This window comes from Pleurodeles waltl, chromosome 6 (genome assembly GCF_031143425.1).
Source record: "Pleurodeles waltl isolate 20211129_DDA chromosome 6, aPleWal1.hap1.20221129, whole genome shotgun sequence".
Taxonomy (NCBI): Eukaryota; Metazoa; Chordata; class Amphibia; order Caudata; family Salamandridae; genus Pleurodeles; species Pleurodeles waltl.
The window spans coordinates 1,390,961,265-1,390,981,931 of record NC_090445.1 but is presented as its reverse complement, the minus strand read 5'-3'; the positions used below and the strand labels follow the sequence as shown (position 1 = coordinate 1,390,981,931).

Sequence of the window (20,667 nt, the reverse complement as noted above, 5' to 3'; positions counted from 1 at the left end):
TCTCAGGTCGGCCGACTGGTCTAACGATACTGTTTTTAGGACTTTTTACTGTAAACCTGTTAGAACTGCAACTTCTTTAGTTATTGACATGCTTTAAACTTGCATAATAGAGCCTCTGGTCTTGACACAAAATTTAGATTTTCCTAGTAATTTATGACGGAAAGTCTTAATTTTATTAAAAACACAGAGGTGAATATTATCCTGCTGCTGTTTTCTTAACACGTGTTTTTTCTTTCCCTCCCAGCGACTCCTGCATTACCTCCGTCATCTGGATAATTCCAGTTACTCCACTTCCACTCTTGTCAGAGCAGGACTTCAGGATTCATCTCTCCAGGCTCTTCAGGACCTCCATCCTACACCATCATTTTCCTGGCTGGTTGCCCGTGTTCAGGACTTCTCTGTATCTCTCGCCTTGGCAATTATAGGACTTATTTACCCTTAGTTCTATGACTCTGCTTAATCTGGTCACTCAAGAAAAGAGGGCTGCTTGCAGTCAAAGGTAGACTCTATGGTTCGTGGTGTCCCCTTATTGGTCCTACGTTTGACTCTTTTTCACTCCCATTGGCTAGCCTGTTGCTAGTCTTTTGGGAGTTGTAGTTCTTGACTGCTTCTGTTTAAAAATAAAGCAAGAAAAGAATGCATAATATTCGCCTCCGTGTCTTTAATAAAATTAAGTCTTTCCGTCATAAATGACTAGTAAAATCTACATTGTGATATAACACAAAATATTTAATCCACCACATCAACCTTACCAGGTAAGTCTATGTAAACAGGTGTGGAGTTAAGGATAGTAATTTTATACTCATAAAATGATTCAACTATTTAATTAGTCATTTGCAAATTAGCATTTTCAAAGTTGTGTTAATTATTTCATTGCGTATATTCATTCTATAATGTGAGGCTTTGTTATATATTGATAGTGCATCAATAGTTTATATGTTATGAATGCAATAGTGTGATTTAAAGCATAGTATATTCAGGCAATTCACATTCCCTGTTCACACTTTACAGATAACAAGGGCTGTTTTCTCATAATAATGTTGAAAACCTGCATATAATGAATTTGTGCAAGCATTTTAGTGTAGAGAGAAACTTCGTCATTTTCAGGGGACCACTAAAAATGAGAAAAGCCTGCTTGAACGTGACACTGGCGTGGGCTGTTGATATTCGCCTCCTTTGTGGGATCACTATGACAAAGCAACAACAGATCTTGGCCATGCTTCTGGAAGTATGGCTACAGTCTAAAAACATCATTTAAGCTATAAGTGAAAGGTGTGTGTGGAAAAGGGCCTTGGGAAACTAATTTCACTGGCACTTTTGGGGCTAACGTACACTTTAGCTGGGGAAGAAGAGATTCCATGACACTATTGAAAAACTGATTCTATCATTAATTTGATCTTCTGATTATTAATTTATATTTACATGTTTGCATTTCACCAGTATTTTTGTGTCTGCATAACGCTGATTCTTATCATCTGCACTAGAACTGGATTTTGATGTTTAATAAAGCTATAAATATATAGTGTGGATTTCTTGAGTATGTTCATCTTATTTTCAGAAAACAGGCTCTATAATTCACTAACTAATAAATTTAATCCTGGCAGTCTCTGGAAGTAATGACTGAAACCCCAATACACATAATTGCCAGGTAAATCATGGGCACTGCGAGGTTCACAGCCTGTCCTTTCTATCTGACAGGGAGAACCAGTAAAACTGTATGACTTTGACAATTTAGTGGTAGGCGATATTATGGGTGCAATATTTTAGTTAGTCGATTTTACTGTCCTCTATATAGCAACATACAAACACCATGCTTTGACCTTTACAATCACTTGGCCATTCACATTTTAAATCAGGGCTTTTTTCACCTGTTAGTGTGCTGAAATATTTTTCTGTGACACGTCTATTGAAATGGGAAGTCACCACAAAGTCAAGTCTTTCCTGGACCGAAAGTTGGCATAATTATTGAGTTGTGAATCTGCTCATCAATAGATTTTCTAAAATATGCATGAAAAATTGTCAAGGATTGCAAACTGGGGACATACTCTGCTAAGAATCCATGGGCTTCCTGGCGTTGGAAATAAAATGTGTGACTAAATATTACACTGGAGAAGTTGGAGAGTAGAAAAAATATAGCTCAGCAAAGGATACCCCAAACTCATCGTCAACCGTCATACCCTGAAACCGGTCCCAGGATCCTTGTTTCCGGTCGAGGGAGGACCCAGCCTGACAGTTCGGGGTGGACTGTTCCCATGGAGAAGAGGGTCAAGATTGATTTGCATATGGCTGAGTCCAAACTGGGGTGGCGTGTTGAGCCAAAGAACTGATGAATTAAACCCAGATCTGTGACTCGGGGTGATTGTTTGATGGGTTCCGCATTCCATCCATCATTTGTGTTTGGTTGCTTTTGTTGCCCTAAGTGCGGTGGGAATGCCCAGATGTGGGTCCCGGGCTCACTATGCCACTGGATTCAAGCTAGCCTGGCCGATGAAGGGTGGTACTCTGAATCCTGTCCCAGGATGCTTGTTTTCAGTCCAGGGAGGACCTGGCCTAGCAGTTCTGGCTGGACTGATCCCATGGGGAACAGGGTCAAGAATGATTTGCTTATGGCTGGGTCCAAATTGGGGTGGCGTGGTGAGCAAAAGAATTGATGGATTAAACCCAGATCTGTAACTGGGGTGGATGTTTGATTGGTTCTGGATTCTGTCCATCATTTGTGTTTGTTTGCTCAAACTCATCTTCAGCAGTCCCACATTTGGAACAGGCGCTGAAAGTCGTGATCTCTTTCCACAGAGTGCAGTTATGACTAGTCACTGGTGGGTAATTATAAAAGTGCTCTTTCCATCTGTCACAGTTTCACCTGGGCTGGTATGGAGGGGTTGAGGTGGTATAAAAGCAATCTCTGTGGAGACACACTGCATAAAAAAAAAGAGATATACCAAAAGTATATTCTTGACATTTGTCAGAATCTTGTTTAGTGAAGGCACCAGATTTAAACCTCCTCCCAATGTGTTTCAGCAAGATTTGCCTGACTCCTCCCAACACAGTTGCGCTGTTTTTTTTATAAAACCTAAACAGACATTGCGATTAAAAGGATGATGTGCAACAACATTTCAAAATGGAAACTAAACCCGGTAAGGTTCTTCCTTGAGAACGCGATGTAAATGGAAAAGTGCAGCTTGTGTGAAAGGCTTCTAGTCACTTTTGGTGAAAGTTTATTTGTGAACATAATTTAATTGTGTAGTCTGCGGCCATTTTTCCGTTTTTCTCCAGCTCATATCCTCTGGTGGAATTTCCTGCTGACCTTTTTTAAATAGTATCTGCTGAATCCAGTAGTGCCCTTTGTGGTTTTGTAGTTTTTATTTATGTATTTATTTAGTTAGTTAGTTACTTTTTACCATTTATTATTATAGTGTAGGGGTAGAATAAAAAAAGAGTGCTGCGGGGATATTGGAATGTAAGTGTTAAGGACAAAAGACAATGCCGAATGGAAGTTCAGCTAGTTAAAAGAAAACCAATAACCAATTTTAAGTGGCTAAAGCAACCACCTGGAAGTGTTTTCATAGTATTTGCTATGTCTAAATACGACGTCCCATGAACTACATCCAGCAGAAAATATTTGTAACTGGTCAAATTGATTTTTTCCCAGCATTGGCTGGTCCCAGATCCTCCCACTGGGAGAGCTGCTGACTTACGGGATAACAAATTCCTGGATGTTACTGACGATCTGCTTTCCCACCATGATGATGAAGAGCTGCTGGGCCAGTTCTATCAGGCAGCCTCCAGGTCCACACTGAGGAATAAAGAAGAAAGAGCGGGGTTCAATGGGCGAATATAAACATCTGCACAACACATCTCACAGTGTGCTATGAAGAAGCACAACTAGCTACAGGGTTAACAAAGAAAGACTTGTGAAGATGCAAAAGGGACATAAGGGGGAAGGAGTCTGACAGTATGTATGTGTGAGGGAGAGAGAAAAGAACAAAGCAGCAAAGACAAGTCGCCAAATAAAGGTCTAAATCTGCTTTTCCAATATTGTTATGGTGAGCGTTTCCTCCCCACCCTCTCCACAAATACTGGCAAGTATTAATTTGAATTCTAAGCCATACCTCCTCCTAAATATTCGAAGACATAAAAGTGTAATGGTGATTATGAGTGGCTACGTACTACCCTCCGAATATATTCTGGGAACAATACACTATGAATTCAAGAAGTGAACGCGGGTTCCCGGTTGTGTGCTGTTACACTTTGGGAGTGTACCACACTCAAGGGAGAGTACTTGTGAAGACCTGCCCCTGGCCTGCACACTTAGATGTTTAATTGCGGTTATTGGTGTAATTTTGGAGCTGCTGGCCAGGGCACAGCTGCAACTATCATCTTTCATCCTACCACAGAAGGACAATGGATTTTAAAGATGTGCACGGTTTCTACAATTTACCTAAATAAATATATACTAAGACCTGCAAATCGAGCATTCGGAAAAGGAGCAGGATACTCAGTTCAGAAAAACCCCAAAATACAAGTTTACGACAAGTTATTTTCCACAAAAAAATACATTGCAAAATATTTAATTTCAGAAGAATTCTACATTGAATATAAGATATTTGTTTGCCATCAAAAGCAGAGGACTGTAATTCTTCAATGTCTGTTATATCGATATTCACCAACGCAGCCCGACCTGCAGCACCAATTCACAGAGAAAAATAGTATATTGTCTTTCCTTATAGATTTTCTATCCTGATCTGCATCCCTCATGTCTTTAAAGATGGAGTATGTCGAACAATTTCTGGATTTAAAGATGACCTCAACTGATCAATTGGCTGTGGGTATATATGGTTACCCAGTAAAAGATGATTATCGATTTTCTCTACTTTCAAAGGGGTGTGACCATCTCCCTGGATGCACTCTGCCATCAACACAAGTTATGTGTATGAGCTCTGTGTTCAGCCCCAATAAACCCGTTGTTCTCCCCGCCTCACTCCCTCTGGCCCACAGAGGAGCAGTGTTGATGAGCAATATCTGGTCTCATGAGGGCCATCCTTCTCTGAGTCTGTCAGCGATGTAGAACTCAAAACTACATATGCCAATGGGTGAGAAGGGGCCCTTATGCCCACTGCACACTTTCCACTGAGCATTCAGTTCGTCTCTGTATTTTATTTGTCCTAACTGTGATTTACATTGATGTTAAACCAGTTGGATAATTAATTCTGGTTTCCTGCTATTTCTCTTACGTTAAAAGGAAAATGCAATTTTTTAAGAGAGAAAAGAGTTAAAGGACAACTACCTAAATGAGCTGTTTGGTGTTGTGTCTCAGTATTATGTTCGAAATATCTACCTGCAGTAACATCATGACCATAAGGTTGACTCCCAAAATATCATCACTTCATAAATCTACACTTATCTTGACAATATCTTGGAGTCAGTATTACGGTCATGATATATCCACAGCTCGATATTTCAATATTCCCAAAATAAACTATATCCATATTACAGAACTAATTTGCTTTAAGATCATGGTTCTTACACAAATATCTGCTAATCCATTTTAGTCCCAACCTGCTAATACAGGGTAGAGACACGAGAGGCCCATTCCCTACTATTTCAGTAATGAATTCCAGTACACAGCTCTGCCAAGGAAGAACAATCCTGACCTATAGCACTGCCTGCAATACCAGTACTGAAATCCGTACGCAGTTCGGACAGTGCAGCTAAATCCTGTTCGTCATTGCTCTCCAATATAAACTTGTAATGGCCCATCTACATCCACAAGTAGCAATGCATTAACATGCAGAACACCCCACATCATACTGTCTGGTCTCCAGCAATGTACGTACTCACATCCTCATTCCTCATGCCAAACAGTTTGCCGTAATGGCCTGGGTAACCCACAAACCTGAGGGTGGAAGAATGAGAGGATAAAGAAATCACTCAATTGCAAACACGAAAATTACATTTTTAATTCATCATAGACAACATTAGTATTCACCACAAAGTCCCTGGAGAAGGAAAGAAAAAGAGGTAGTGATACTAACTTAGTATTACTCAATATACATGATAGGTCAGGCCTAATAGTTTTTAATTCAAGAGTGACAGTAAAAGGAAAACACAAATCAGTGTATATCCATTTAAGAGAGAGTTCTTATACCTTAAAAGTTCTGAAAAAGATGAGTGGACTGCAAAATATCTATTTCAGCTGTACAAGCAGTCGTGCCCTGCAGCATGATGCAGTCAATGGCCTCGGTTTGGAAAGTGATGTCTTCCCAGTTCGGTTAACTTAGTTGTTCCCTAGTGTAGTAGGCCACAACAGCCCCAAGCTGCTTTTTTTCGCTTCTTCTGCCAACCCTGAATAGAAGCGACCATAAGGGACCAACTCCTGTGCCTCCCCCTCTTGCCGGCCCTAATTAAGGGAAACTACTGCAGGCCTCCCAATCCTATCAACACTCCATATACAGTTCATTGGGGGTGATTGCTGACCCCAGTCTCCTCCTCGCTCCAAAACCAAAAGTTTGGTAAGCAGAACCAATGATGACTTCACTCCCTTTACTCACTTTCTCTTGCTTGGCCCTTCGTGAGAGTGGATCATGGCTGGATGCACTTCCCAATGTTCTCCCTTTATTGCCACTTGCACCCATATCTCTATAGCAAACTCCCTCCACCCCCATTCCCAGAATTAATGGTCTTCCCGCACCTGCCTTTGAAGAAGGCGACATAGAAAGGTGAGGAGTAGAAATTCACAAACTGAAAGATGAAGACTTTAAAGGTGAAGGCATCTTCATGGAGAGTCTGTGTCCTGTGCATCTCTATGTGGAGATAGAGAGAAGAATGTAAACAGCAAGGTTATTTGCACAATTCACCACTTCACGGTCACTCCACAGAAGGTAGAGGGACATACAGAGGAGAGGGTAGGCAGCAAGGAGATCATTGACCCAATCCTAAGGAATTTTGTATGACTGAAAGGGGATGAAGCACTTAACATGGCATATAAATACAAAGAGGTAACAATAATGAAGGTCCCAGTGGAATACTACAATTGATGATGGAGTTGAAGACGGAGGCATAGAATGGAAAGGGGGCATCAGAAGGAGTGCATGGGCCCTGTTCGAATGAATAGGAAGAGGTGTATTGGGAGTGAAGTGCAAGTGAGTGGGCGAAGCAAAATACAAATTGTGGATCTTGTCCCACTGCACACCACATCGTACATCTAGAGGGCAGGGAGTGAGATTTTACAGGGAAAAATTGCAAATAGGACTATGTTCAGGCACCCATTCTGAGGCCACATCACACAGTTCACCTTCGGGGGACAAGGAAGCGCCAAGAGAAAGGGATTATCATGAGCGATCGTGCATTCAAAGACTACCGATCTCTAAGGGGTAGTGGAAGGCCCCTGCCCATAAGAAGACAGGGGGCTAGAAAAAAATACAGCTTGATATGAAATTCCTGAATCCATTTTAAAGGGATAAGCCAGGGCATATGTAAGTGTACTAGAAGGAATTGATGTCTGTAGTCTAACATGTAGCACATCTCCACATGCAGTAATGCATAAGGAAGGAAATCAAAAGCTGAAGTGAAAAACCTGAATTCAGCAAATCCAATGACCACCTCTTTTTTAAGCATGAAAACACTGAATTGTTTTGAAAGAGGAGATCTCTAAAGGGCAAAGACAATGTATGTACCAGTGACATAGACAAGCATCCAATCAAATAGGAGGCATTGGTGGTAAACAGAACCAACAATCCCGGGCGGATAGCCAGTTTATGTCTTAGGAAAAACAACTGCATGGGAGGATGCCGTTAGGCAAGGGCTTTGGGAATGACAGAGAGATTAAACTGCATGTGTCACACTTGAGTCGCACTTGAGTCACCTTGAAGATATAGCTTTAGTTTCAAGTCGCAAAGGAGCCTGAGGTATGAAGAATAATGGAGAAGTGTGAAATTAATTATGAGCACAGTTCAAACCATTCTTGCAGGTTGTGTGGAGTGTGACAAGGATAGGATTACTGACCACATATGTCCTGATTAGGCCAAAAGGGCATTACCCCATTTGGTGAGCTTATCCGCCAGTGAGGTGTAGACCTGGCTCATGAGCAGGATGAGGATCAGGTTCACCACAGTGCTACTGATGTTTGCAATGTTTCCAGCCTGAAAAAGAACGAAGGACCATCAATGGATGAATCGAAGATGTAATGGGAGAAACCACTTGTTAAGAATCAGAAGACACCAATACGAGCACATAGAGACAAGAATCATGTTTGAGATCAAAGGATGGAACTTTCAACCTGGAGGGACTAGTGCTGGAGGGGATAGATTAGATTTCCAGATGACAATGAGTATCTGTCTCCTAAAGTTATTATATAGTATTTGTACAATTACATTTTAATATTGCATTTAGTGGATAAACCACTTGAACTGAAAATGTAATATTGGCTTACCTGTTGAACATAATGGGGGTGATTCCAACTTTGGCGGGCGGCGGAGGCCGCCCGCCAAAGTACCCCCAACAGAATACCGCTACGCGGTCAGAAGACCTCCGCGGTTATTCTGTGTTTCCCGCTGAAGGCCGCCCGCCAGCCCAGCGGGAAACCCCTTCCCACGATGAAGCCGGCTCCGAATGGAGCCGGCGGAGTGGGAAGGGTGCGATGGGTGCAGTAGCACCCGTCGCGATTTTCAGTGTCTGCTATGCAGACACTGAAAATCTTTTAGGGGCCCTCTTACGGGGGCCCCTGCAGTGCCCATGCCATTGGCATGGGCACTGCAGGGGCCCCCAGGGGCCCCATGACACCCCACACAGGGCAGCGGAAAACCGGTGGGAGACTGCCGGTTTTCCGTTTCTGACCGCGGCCATACCGCCGCGGTCAGAATGCCGCGGTCAGAATGCCCTTGGGAGCACCGCCAGCCTGTTGGCGGTGCTCCCGCGGTCGTTGACCCTGGCGGTCAATGACCGCCAGGGTCAGAATGACCCCCAATGTGTGATTCTGGGGAAATCGTTTTATTTCCCTGTGCCCCGGTTCTCCTATTTGACACAATGATGAACACTTAAAAATTGAATTAAGATAGTAACTAAGGGGCTTTATTATAGTTTGGCAGACAGGTTACTCCATCACAAAGGTAACGGACATCCTGTCCACCTGATTACAAGTGCCACAGGATACAATACACTTGTAATAAGGTGGATGGCATACCTGTAAAGTTTGTGACAGTGTAATCTACCTACCAAACTCTAAATCAAACCCTAAAACTAACAGAAACTGGACATTTACATTTGGTAATTTAATGGCACTTGAGAGATGGACAGTGAGTCAAGGTGGCCACTTAAACTATATTGAGCAGCTTTGGAAAGATTGTGGTGTTTACCTCATGCTGGGCTCTCAAGATGCCTTAGATTGAGGAAGTCCAACACAGTGTGAGAAATGTACAATTTATTTAGTGAACCCCAAAACATATAACATGCTTAGATGACATTGTGTGAACACACTCCATCGGTACCTGCCTACTAAGCCGCCAGAGATGTCAGTGTTTCTCCAAGGGTGATGAGAATTCACAGCAGTCCTTCAAGAGCTGATAGTGAAAAGCTTTGGGACTCACCTGTGTCATCAAGATTGAGTTTCCTGTGTGGTACATCATCATGCTCACGATGCCACGGTACATAATCACGGAAACAAGGAAAATCATCACTACACAGAGCTGTTGGCAAAAAGATGGTCCACATCAAAAAAAGGCCTTCAAAAGATGTTATTGCCTTTCACATGTATATCTGAACCAAAAAATGATATATGTTTTTCAGCATCTAATAAGACCTGCCTCCTTGTTGGCTTCCTGAGCACCTCTCCCTTATGTTTTGGTTCTGCTAACATAGGTCAGCTTAATATTTTGATTCTCTGACTAATTTGACCTTGCCTATGACAATGTCAAAAATGTTGGGTTGCATTGTCACTTTTGATTTGCTAAAGCCTTCACAGCTATCCAACACCAGCTTTTTCCCCTTTTCCTCATCTTCGTCATATGACGCAAATCCCTTTATTTTCCCATTTGTCTTATACTCTCAATTCCCTCTTCCTGGAATTTATAATGCATCTGATTTTCCTCTGACTTCCCCCATTTTGCCAACTTTTCTATCTTCTGCTTCCTCTGTCTATTCAAATTTGATATATAGTGCATGGAGCGAGCAATGGATGAATCAAAGAAGGGTGAGAAATAATGAACTGGATAGATGGTTTTAAGAGTTACAATACTCACCATAATGATAATGACCATAGATCCAGTCATGATTCGAGAAAGGCGGTCTCGCTTTGGGAAATATGGCTCCTTCACTCCAGTGATTGGGTTCTGCTCCATCTTTGGGGCCATGGCAGCAAACTCGGGCCGGGGACGTTCCTAGAAGAGGATATAGAGAGTAGGTCTAAGCAAGATGAATACAAATAATTTACTAGCCAGTATACTCCTCTTACCAAAATGTATAAAGGTTAGTTGCCTTTTGGATATTGGGCATTTCTGCAGCTAAATGTGTGAGGCAAGAGATTTCATATGATGCTGTACACATTGACAATGCTCATGTGCGGGTGTTGCTTCACTGCTTCATCCACAGTAAGAAAATCCCTCTTTTTGTGTGATCACCCCTTTTATTTGTGCAGCCTGACTTGGCTAATTTTCGATCACTACACGGGGGCATTTTTAACCTTCCTGTAAGGCCATGGTATGTGGTGTAGGAAAATACACAGATGTCATTGGACGTTAAATGTCACCTATGGACTGTAGCATATGTTGTGACATCCACTACACTGACCAGTGGCGCCTCCTCTGTGTGGGCAGAGGAGCGTCGCCCCCTCCCCCGTCAGCAGCTGCAGCTGCAAACCCTTTTAACCCCTTCCCTGCCAAGGACGTAATGGTTATATCCGTGGCTGCGGTGCTAAGGTGCCACGGACGTAACTATTACGTCCTGGGACCTGCCCTCGGGGGAAGCTCTAGCGCTCCCCCTGAGGGCCGCCTCCTATGTCAGGGTTGGAAGGGGAAATGCTTCCCCTTCCATCGCCGACCGCCCCACCCCTCATATGGCGTCAGCGCGCGATCGCGTGCTGACATTATCAGAGGGTGCCAGACGCACTGGAAGCCATTTGCTTCCAGCGCGTCCAGGAAGCCAGAGGTGAGGTTTTCCTCCGGGCGGGGAGGATTGCAAAAAAAGAGGCATCGGGGGAAAGGAAACGGTTTTCTTTTCCCTCGATGTCTCTTTCAGAATTCCTGCTGTCCGATCGCAAATGCCCTCTAGACACCAGGGAATTTGTTTTTGTGTGTATGTTTTTACAGTGTGAGGGAATGACCCCTTGGGCAAGGGTCGCTCCCCTTGGGGTGTCCAACATATCTATCGCTGTTTCTTCCCCCCTTGGGGGCAGATCGGCCTTTTATTTTTAGGCCGATCTGTAGAAACAAGGGATTGTTTTTGGGTCTGTTTTTTTTGTGTTAGAGGGGCGGCCCCTTGGGCAAGGGTCGCCCGCTGGGGTCAAAAAGCACTATTGGGCAGTTCTGCTCGGCCTATTTTCTTTAGGCCCATCTGCCCCCTAGGGGGGCAGAATCCACTTAGTGCCAGGGATAATGTGTGTGCTTTGCATGTGGGGGAGGCCCCTTGGGCAAGGGTCGCCCCCCAAAGGGAGCAATATATTCTATGCCATTTCTGCCTCCCTTGGGGGTAGATTGGCCTATTTCTTTTAGGACCTTCTGCCCCCAGGAGGACAGAAGCCATAAAGATGCCAGGGATTTTTTTTTCTTTCCTTTTTTTTTCTTGGAGGGGCGCTTCTTTTGGCAAGGGTCACCCCCCAAAGGGGACAAAGCACTGTTGAGTAGTTCTGCCCCCCTTGAGGGCAGATTGGCCTATTTACTTTGGCCCATCTGCCCCTAAGGAGGGCAGAATCCACTTAGCACCAGAGATCATATGTGTGTGTGTGTGTGCTTTGTGTGAGGTGGTGGGCCCTTGGGCAAGGGTTGCCCCCCCAGAGGGGGCAATATATTCTATGCCATTTCTGCACCCCTTGGGGGCAGATTGGCCTATTTATTTTAGGCCCATCTGCCCCCAAGGGGAGCAGAGAACACTAGACACCAGGGAAAATATATAAATGTTTGGTAGCGGGGTGTTTGTCAATTTGCGAAGTATTTGCATTTGTGATTAGAACAGTTTATTTCTCCTTTTTGTTCTAGCTTTAGTTCAAAGCTTTTGCTTCCTTTGCTGTGGCTTGTTGCGGTTTTGGCAGTGGTTGTCCGGCGGTTTGCGTAGTTGCATGTTTTAGGTAAGTAAATAAATTTACTCCAAAGGAGTATTGTTGCCATGCATAAATTACATGTTTGTAGGTGGTGTACTAAATGCAGGAATGTGTGTGAAATTGTCCTTAGATTTTATGCACAATGATATTTGTGTTGTCTTATATTTAATTTGATTTTCTTTTTTCTTTTTAGTGGGATATAATTGGTGATTGCTGTGGCTGTGCAGAGTAGTTGCTAGTGAGTCAAGCTTTTTCAGGCAAATGAGCGGTATAGTTTTTGAGTTTATAACTCTTAGTGATAAAGCTACACTTTGTTTTTTACTTATCGTACACAGTGCTGGTTATTGGTGGTGCATTTGTCCAGTTACTTTTTGTAGAAAGGATCATGGCTAGCCTTAGGATGACCGCTCAGCAGGTTGTTGGTGTGCTTTTTGAGTCGTCTTCTGACCATGATTATGAGACTGACTGCATCTGAGGCAGAGGAGGAAGTGTAAGATTCTGGAAGTGAATTTTCTGTCAGAGAGGAATCATCTGATGATGAAGCCACTCTCAGTGCTGATGAAGTGCCTGTTTTAGAGGAGGACACTGATGTGCCAATGTTGCAGCAGCCAGCGGCTGAAAGGCTTCCCATTGGAAGACCTGACACGTGGGTTGCACGAAACATGGAACAGCCACAGTTGCCTGCCTTTTCTGGTTTCCCAGGGTGACGGAATACTTTTTGCGTGTCAACTTCTTTGAGTTGTTTATGGACGATGTATTTTTGGAAGAGATTGTTGAGCAGACTAATTTGTATGCAGAGCAGTATTTGAGGGACAACACTGCCAGACTTAGGCCACACTCTACAGCTAGCCAGTGGATTTCCACAAATCTGGAAGAGTTGAAAAAGTTCTTGGGTTTAACTTTTTTGATGGGGCTGATAAGGAAGCCATCACTGTCTTCATATTGGTCTGCTAGCCTCTTGATGGCAACTGCTATATTTCCTGCAATCATGAGTCATAACCGGTATGAGCTTCTTCTTCGGATGCTGCATTTTGTAGATAATGCTTTAGTCTTGCCACAAGATCACCCTGATTATTACCGTCTTTTTAAGATTAGACCTGTCCTTGATCATTTGGTAGATCGGTTTTCTGAGATCTATGTTCCAGGCAAAGAACTATCTGTAGATGAGTCTTTGGTCCTGTTCAAGGGTCGTTTGGTTTTTAGGCAGTCCATTCCTAGCAAGAGGGCACAGTATGGACTCAAAGTGTATATGCTGTCTGAAAGCAGCACAGGATATGTTTATAATTTCTAGGTCTGCACTGGTAAGGATTCCAGTATTGACCCCCCGGTTGTGTCCCCACTTTCGGAGTTAGTGAGAAAACTGTGTGGGAACTTGGTAGACAACTGTTTAACAAAGGTCACCATTTCTATGTAGATAACTTCTACACTGGGGTTCAGTTATTCAAGGAATTGTTCAGAGTGGACACTGTTGCTTGTGGCACAATCTGCTCTAATTGGAAAGGCTATCCAAGAAAGCTTGTCTGTAAAAAACCTGAGAAGGGACAGTGCAGTGCCTGGCGGAATGATGAGCTGCTAGCTCTGAAATTTGTAGACAGGAAGGATGTGTACATGCTAACTACCATCCATGATGAGAGTACTTCACCTGTGGCTGTTTGGAGTGAAGTTGCTGAAGTGCGCAAACCTGTGTGCATTGTAGACTACAATAAGCGGTGGCGGCTGGTAGCTTTGGGAGGGGGGCGGGCGGGGCACACACACACACACAAACACACACACAGACTCATTCTTTCACACACAGACACGCACGCTCATTCATTAACAACACTCATTCCATTCAAACATGCACGCACCAAACATTTATTTTACAAGACCACACATATTCATTCTTTCACACACACACGCACGCATGCACACACATCCATTAACAACACTCATAACACTCAAACATGCACACGCGCACCGAACATTCAATGTAAAACATAACACACCTACATACACACACACACACACACTCTTACCTTTAGCCTCCAGGTCCCAGGAGGGTTGGGACTGCTGCCTTCCCTCATTGGCTGACCTTAGGTCAACCAATGAGGGAAGGCAGCAGTCCCAGCCTCGTCACAGAGTGGGATGGGGTCAGTGAGACTGCTGACCCCACCCCACTCTGTAACGAAGTGTCACTGATTGACACTCGCCCTGGGCGCTTCAGGGCTTAAACTGAAGCGCCGAGGGAGAGTGTCAATTGGTGACGCTTTCCTCGTCACCCAGGGGAGGGCCTCGAGGAACCTTTGCTGGGCCAAGGAGGTCACGCCCATAGGAGCTGTGATCTCCTCAGCCCAGCAAAGTTCAGCTCAGGCAGCCAGGAGTCTGCGCAAATCGCACATGTCTGCTCCTGGCTGCCTGACCTGAGCATGAAGAGTGTCTGTCAGGCTGACCTTTGTTCAGCCTGACAGACAATCTTCATGGGGTGGGGGGGCGTGGCCCCTCCGCCCTAAAGAACGGGCGGCCACTGACAATAAGCACATTGGTGGTGTTGATAGAGTAAATCAGGGGTTGGAACTTTACACTGCTGCTCGTAAGGCTTATGTTTGGTATAAGAAATTAGTGGTTCACCTGTTCGACTTGGCAACTTTTAATGCTTTTGTTGTGTTCAAGGATAGTTCTCCAGAGTCAAGGATGACATTTGTGAAATTTCAGGAGTCTAGAGCGAGCCTTGTTGTGCTGGAACAGGCAAGAGTTCCTAGAGAAGCAGTGGTGGAGGATGTCGCTAGATTGAAAGATCGTCACTTTGCTGAGCACATTCCTCGCACAGCCAAAAAAGACTTTCCTGCTAAGAAATGTAGGCCCATATTTATACTTTTTTAGTGCCGCATTTGCATCATTTTTTGGTGCAAAAGCGGCACAAACTTGCAAAATACAATTGTATTTTGTAAGTTTGCGCTGCTTTTGTGTCAAAAAAGAGGCGCAAATGCGGCACTAAAAAAGTGTAAATATGGGCTGTAGAGTCTGTGCTCTTTGAGGTACCAGGAAGGAGACTAGGATGTATTGCCCTGATTGTCCTTCAAAGCCTGGGCTGTGTGTGGGTGGCTGTTTCAGGAGCTACCACACACAGAAGAATTACTGGGAAATACTGTGAGCGGTAAACTACTGTTTTATATTTTCATATGTTCGGTTTCACGGTTGGCATTACTGTCATGTATTCAATTAGAGCTTTTGTGTTTGTAGTTTTGTACTTATTTATAATTAGTGCTTTCTTTGTTGTTTAAAAACAAATGAAGTGATGGCGGTGTGCATGGACTGGTGCTTGGCTGGCAGTGTGTGTAGGGTGGCGCTTGGCTGGCGGTTTGTGGGGTGGCGCTTGGCTGACGATGTGTGTGGGGTGGCGCTTGGCTGGCAGTGTGTGTGGAGTGGTGCTTGGCTGTTGGTGTGCATGGAACAGCGCTTGGCTGGCGGTGCCAGCTAAACGCCAGTCTACACACTCCCATTAGCTGGTGTGATTGCTGTATCAGGCATGCTGGCTTATGAAAGTGATGACACTTGAATGGCACTGTCTGTTGATGCAAGTGTTGTAATGTGCTGGGCCTGCGGCTGGCAGCGTGAATGGTCTTGTGCATGTCATGTATGAAAGGTGTGTGAATGGACTGTAAAGCGGTTAGTGCCTTGACACGGCTTTACAGCTCACGAGCTGTGAGTCAATGGTTCAGTTGTTTGGCCTTTCAGTTATTAACAGTGCATTTCACGTTTGTGAAATCTCTTGTTAATAAAATTTGATCTACTGAACTATCGCTCACTCTTGTGCGAAATCCAAACAGTATGTGTGGTAAAAATGACTAAACCTGTTCTGCTGTAATCGGCGTCACAGCACAATGGTGACATGCCAGGTGTCTTGGGTGGGACCTCGATCATGAAGCATGCCACCAACTTGGTTGGTGGGTGAGGGGTCATTTTACCATAACACAAGTGCGTTTCTTTTCACAATTGTAGTGTTTGGAACATCACAGAAGTACGTGGACACATCAAAATGATCTATAACAAAACTACCTGTGTTTGGTGGGGGCACCTATGTTTTTGGTCCCGGGTGCGGCCTTCATCTAGGGAAACCTACCAAACCCAGAATTATTTTTAAACTAGACATCCCCAAGTCCAAGGAGGAGTGGCTTGCATGGATCCCCCAACATTTTCTTACCCATTCTCCTCTGCAAACCTCAAAATTTGCTTTAAAAAGCATATTTTACTCACTTTTCTTTGTAGGATCAGTGCTCCTTCACACATTTCCTACCACCCAGCATTTCCCTCAGTCTCCCAAGTAAAATAATACCTCACTTGTGTGGGTCCCCAAAGCAGAGTCAGCCTAAAGATGTATAAAAGAGAAATATGTGCTTATCAACTTGCTATGCTAGCCCCTCAATCTCTACAGGTTTTTGGCCTTTTTGTGTAGCAGGCACCTGGGCCACCCACACAAGTGAGGTACAATTTTTATCAGGAGACTTGGGGGAATGCTGGGTGGAAGGAAATTTGTGGCTCCTCTCAGATTTCAGAACTTTCTGTCACCAAAATGTCAGGAAAAAGTGGTTTTTTTTTCCATATTTTGAGGTTTACACAGGATTCTGGGTAACAGTACCTTGTGAGAGCCCCACAAGTCACCCCATCTAAGATTCCCCTAGGTGTCCACTTTTCAAAAATGCACAGGTTTGGTAGGTTTCCCTAGGTGCCGGGTGAGCTAGAGTCCAAAATCCACAGTTAGGCACTTTGCAAAAAAACAGCTCTGTTTTCTTTGGGTCGATGTGATGTGTCCACGTTGTGTTTTGGGGCATTTCCTGTTGAGGGCACTAGGCCTACTCACACAAGGAAGGTACCATTTTTATCGGGAGACTTGGGGGAATCCTGGGTTGAAGGAAATTTGTGGCTCCTCTCAGATTCCAGAACTTTCTGTGCCCCAAAGTTGAGGAAAAAGTGGTTTATTTGACAGATTTTGAGGTTTGCACAGGATTCTGGGTAACAGAACCTGGTGAGCGCCCCACAGGTCACACCATCTTGGATTCCCCTAGGTGTCTACTTTTAAAAAATGCACAGGTTTGGTATGTTTCCCTAGGTGCCGGCTGAGCTAGAGGCCAAAATCCACAGCTTGGCACTTTGCTAAAAACAGTTCTGTTTTCTTTGGGAAAATGTGATGCGTCCACGTTGTGTTTTGGGGCATTTCCTGTCACGGGCACTAGGCCTACCCATACAAGTGAGATACAGTTTATATCGGGAGACTTGGGGGAGTGCTGGGTGGAAGGAAATTTGTGGCTCCTCTCAGATTCCAGAACTTTCTGTCACCAAAATGTGAGGAAAAAGTGGGGTTTTTTTGCCAAATTTTGAGGTTTGCACAGGATTTTGGGTAACAGAACCTGGTGCGAGCCCCAGAAGTCACCCCTTCTTAGATTCCCCTAGCTGTCTACTTTTTAAAAAATGCACAGGTTTGCCTAGGTGCCGGCTGAGCTAGAGGCCAAAATCCACAGCTAGGCACTATCCAAAAAACAGCTCTGTTTTCTTTGGGAAAATGTGATGTGTCCATGTTGCATTTCCTGTCGCGAGCATTAGGTCTACCCAAGCAAGTGAGGTACCATTTTTATCTGGAGACTTGGGGGAACACAGAATAGCAAAACAAGTGTTATTGCCCCTTGTCTTTCTCTACATTTTTTCCTTCCATATGTAAGACAATGTATAAAAAATACGTCTATTTGAGGAAAGCCCTGTAATTCACATGCTAGTATGGGCACCCCGGAATTCAGAGATGTGCAAATAACCCCTGCTTCTCAACACTTTATCTTGTGCCCATTTGGGAAATGCAAAGGTTTTCTTGATACCTATTTTTCACTCTTTATATTTCAGCAAATGACTGGCTGTATACCCGGTACAGAATGAAAAACCCATTGCAAGGTGCAGCTCATTTATTGGCTCTGGGTACCCAGGGTTCTTGATTAACCTACAAGCCCTATATATCCGCACAACCAGAAGAGTCCAGCAGACGTAACGGTATATTGCTTTAAAAAATCTGACATTGCAGGAAAAAGTTACAACGTGGAGAAAAATTTATGTTTTTTTCACCTCAATTTCATTTTTTTTATTTCAGCTGTTATTTTCGGTATGAAAACCTTGTAGGATCTACACAAATTACCGCTTGTTGAATTCAGAATTTTGTCTACTTTTCAAAAATGTTTAGCTTTCACGGTTCATTGGTTTCACACCCATTTCTGTCACTAATTGGAATGAGGTTGGAAGCACAAAAAATAGTAAAAATGGGGTATGTCCAAGTAAAATGCCAAAATTGTGTTGAAAAATTTAGTTTTCTGATTCAAGTCTGCCTGTTCCTGAAAGGTGGGAAGATGGTGATTTTAGCACCGCAAACCCTTTGTTGATGCCCTTTTCAGGGATAAAAAACACAAGCCGCCTTCTGCAGCCCTTTTTTCCCAATTTAAAAAAAAAACGAAATTTTCGCTGTATTTGGGATAATTTCTTGGTCTCCTTAAGGGGAGCCCACAAAGTCTGGGTACCTCTAGAATCCCTAGGATGTTGGAAGAGAGGACGCAAGTTTGGCGTGGGTGGTTTGTATGGACAAAAAGCTATGAGGGCCTAAGTGCGAACTGCCTCAAATAGCCAAAAAAAGGCTTGGCCTTGGCCTTCCCTGAGGGGGAAAAGGCCTTGCAGCTAAGGGGTTAAACAAAACAATAATAAACTATGATTATCATCGTTTTGTTTCAAGGGGGGGCCATGGGGGTGACGTGCACTGGGGGGGAGTGCTGAGCACATGTGTGTTTGGCCAGCTGTCTCGGGCCGTCCAAAGACACATGCGCTGTAGGCTGTCCCCAGCCTAGCAACACAGCCCGCCAGCTGTGTGGCTCCCAGCCGATCCTGACGCTGCTTAAGGGCAGCATCAGTATTGGCTGCAGGGCAGGCTGGGAGCCTGTTCCTGTGCAGCCAGAAAGGAAGAGGAGTAGAGCATGGCGGGACAGCGCCAAAAAAGGTAAGTGTTGTTTTTTTTATTTAATTTAATTTTAGGTGTCTTTCCCCACCCCCCATGTCCGCCCCTTCAGTGGCCCGCAAGCCGCTACTGAGACTGACAAAGAAAACATGGCTTCAGGCCTGTGTAGCCTGGCTGCAACTTTTAAACCGGAGTACAAACCTGTCAAAATAGCTTTTTGACAGGCAAGAACCATACCTTTCTTTACTAAATAATTCACACCTAAATAGGCTTTGTAGACTACAGAGTATGGTACATAGGAACTAAATTAATACTTACAAGGAGGAGTATTTAACGCAGTGTTTCAGCTCTGGCAATTTGATAGGAAGTGTTCCGTTCACACCGGAAATAAACGTTAAGGGCCCCATGAAGAGTGCTCCGATTTCTCCGCCTCTCAGAGTTACCGTGGACACCGGTAACTCCTGTTTTTTGTAGTTACTGGAGATTACAAGTGAGACCCAAACTCCTCACCCCTTCCCCCACACCCCCAAGTCAACTGATAAATTATTATACGTTCAACGCCGTTGGGAATGACGAATTCCTCCCTCAAACCTCACTCAGAGATTTCTTGAGATCTCAGCAGCCGGAGTACCCGGGTTAAACAAAACGTGGCCATGAACTCACTGCACACCTTGTCATTCACACTGGGCCTGTAACTGTCACAGATCCCGTAATCGAGGCTTCATTAGCAAGTGCCCAAAAATTCAGTGCGTATTGAGTCGTATATAAATGGTTACTGGTGCAACTGCACACCGAAACAAATATGTCCACAGGAACGTGCATAGGCCCGAATACCGCACCTGTGTACAGAGCAGGAATGTTACAAACACTCTCAAAATGCATTTTAGGTCATGAAAATTCTGAAATGGCACTCTGAGCTTTTCTGTTTGAGCTGTTGGTGTCTGGTGGTAAGGTTTGAGTTTCCTCGTGACCTCAAACCAAGTTATTGCTGAATGCCTGTCCAATAAATCAATTGTGGTGTAAAGGAAAATAGGAGCATTTTGGCCTTGTCTCCAGGCTATTGCTTTGCACTTCGTCGGACACACAGTGAATTTAAAACAATAGGGCAAGCCTGAGGAGCTCTTCACTTTCCTCCTCTAAAAAAAGATTAGGGGGTCCTTTAGTGGCCACATGAAATGCCTGGAAGGATACATGTCAGCCCTTGGGCCAAATGTTGGACAACAGTACGCTAAAAATGTCAATTCGTTGAGTAATGTATTTTAGTCAAGAAGATGACGAAAGTTTTGCAAGAAAAAAGATTGTAGTTTGATGGTAAATTTGAGGGACCTGAACAATTGGATTGTCTGAAGAAAAAAACTGGAGGTGATCCACTAGATTAGACATTCTCGTTGTCTTCGATTGAATGTCCTCCTCCACTCCCCTCACCCCTCCCCTCACCCCAAAATATGCGTATTTCTCAACGAGA

The 20,667-nt window shown here is 44.1% G+C and overlaps 1 protein-coding gene across 1 annotated transcript in view; it reads right to left on the bottom strand.

Moving 5' to 3' along the window:
- Positions 1-20,667, bottom strand: part of LOC138300878 (anoctamin-7-like) — a 221,631-nt gene that overhangs the window by 51,636 nt on the left and 149,328 nt on the right. Inside the window, exons 12-17 of the mRNA XM_069240731.1 lie at positions 10,233-10,370; positions 9,582-9,680; positions 8,036-8,138; positions 6,689-6,800; positions 5,839-5,893; positions 3,696-3,793 (exon numbers count right to left, since the gene is read on the bottom strand). Coding sequence (XP_069096832.1) covers positions 3,696-3,793; positions 5,839-5,893; positions 6,689-6,800; positions 8,036-8,138; positions 9,582-9,680; positions 10,233-10,370 — 605 coding nt within the window. The remainder of the gene's footprint in view (positions 1-3,695; positions 3,794-5,838; positions 5,894-6,688; positions 6,801-8,035; positions 8,139-9,581; positions 9,681-10,232; positions 10,371-20,667) is intronic.